At 52.6% G+C, this 1238-nt stretch overlaps 2 protein-coding genes across 2 annotated transcripts in view; both read right to left on the bottom strand.

Moving 5' to 3' along the window:
- LOC113220272 (nuclear pore complex-interacting protein family member B3-like) overlaps nucleotides 1-587 on the bottom strand; it is a 2835-nt gene extending 2248 nt beyond the window's left edge. The window contains exons 1-2 of the mRNA XM_031935141.1: nucleotides 498-587; nucleotides 300-395 (exon numbers count right to left, since the gene is read on the bottom strand). Coding sequence (XP_031791001.1) covers nucleotides 300-395; nucleotides 498-587 — 186 coding nt within the window. The remainder of the gene's footprint in view (nucleotides 1-299; nucleotides 396-497) is intronic.
- Nucleotides 588-679: 92 nt separating this feature from the next.
- Nucleotides 680-1238, bottom strand: part of LOC111534730 (nuclear pore complex-interacting protein family member B13-like) — a 3339-nt gene continuing 2780 nt past the window's right edge. Inside the window, 1 exon segment of the mRNA XM_031935143.1 lies at nucleotides 680-1236. Within this exon segment, the coding sequence (XP_031791003.1) occupies nucleotides 796-1236 (441 nt within the window). The 3' untranslated portion in view covers nucleotides 680-795.

The raw sequence follows: 1238 nt of genomic DNA on the forward strand, positions 1-1238 counted from the left end.
CTGAAAATCATCAGGTGGAGAAATTGGATGATGTACCAGGAGACACTCGGGAGGCGTCTGCAGAGTGTGAAAATCATCAGGAGGAGAAGGTGGAAGAGGTACCAGAACACACTCCGGAGGCGTCTCCAGTGTCTCAAAATCATGAGGTGGAGAAGGTGGAAGAGGTACCCAGAGACACTCAGGAGGCGTCCGCACTGTCTGAAATCATGAGGTGAAGAGGGTGGAAGAGGCACCAGAAGACACTCAGGAGGCGTCCGCAGTGTCTGAAAATCATCATGTGGAGAAGGAGGAAGAGGTACCCGAAGACACTCTGGTGGCGTCTGCAGTGTCTGAAAATCATCAGGTGGAGGAGGTGGAAAAGGTACCAGGTGACACTCGGGAGGCGTCTGTATTGTCTGAAAATCATCAGGTGGAGAAGCTGGAAGAGGTACGCGAGGACACTCGGGAGGCGTCTGCAGTGTCTCAATATCATCAGGTGGAGAAGGTGGAAGACGTACCCGAAGACAGTCGGGTGGCGTCTGCAGTGTCTGAAAATCATCAGGTGTAGGTGGAAGAAGTACACGAGGACACGCGGGAAGCGTGTCCATTGTCTGAATATCATCAGGTGGAGAAGATGGAAGAGGTACCTGAGGACACTCGGGTGGCGTCTGCAGTGTCTGAAAATCATCAGGTTGAGGTGGACGAGGTACCGGAAGACACTCGGGAAGCGTCTGCAGTGTATCAAAATCATCAGGTGGAGAAGGTGGAAGAGGTACCCGAAGACACTCGGGAGGCGTCAGCAGTGTCTCAAAATCATCATGTGGAGAAAGTGGAAGAGGTACGATAAGACTCGGGAGGCGTCTGCAGTGCCTGAAAATCATCCGGTGGAGAAGGTGAAAGAGGTACCCCAAGACACTCGGGAGGTGTGTGCAGTGTCTGAAAATCATCAGGTGGAGAAGGTGGAAGAGGTACCAGAAGACACTCGAGAGGCGACTGCAGTGTCTGAAAATCATCAGGTGGAGAAGGTGGAAGAGGTACCCAAAAACACTCGGGAGACATCTGCAGTGTCTGAAAATCATCAGGTGGAGACGGTGGAAGAGGTACCAGAAGACACTCGGGAGGCGTCTGCAGTGTCTCAAAATCATCTGGTGGAGAAGGTGGAAGAGGTACACAAAGACACTCGGGAGGCGTCTGCAGTGTCTCAAAATCTTGAGGTGGATAAGGTGGAAGAGGTACCCGAAGACACTCGGGAGGCGTCT

The sequence above is a fragment of the Piliocolobus tephrosceles genome, unplaced genomic scaffold (assembly GCF_002776525.5).
Source record: "Piliocolobus tephrosceles isolate RC106 unplaced genomic scaffold, ASM277652v3 unscaffolded_741, whole genome shotgun sequence".
NCBI classification, from domain to species: Eukaryota; Metazoa; Chordata; class Mammalia; order Primates; family Cercopithecidae; genus Piliocolobus; species Piliocolobus tephrosceles.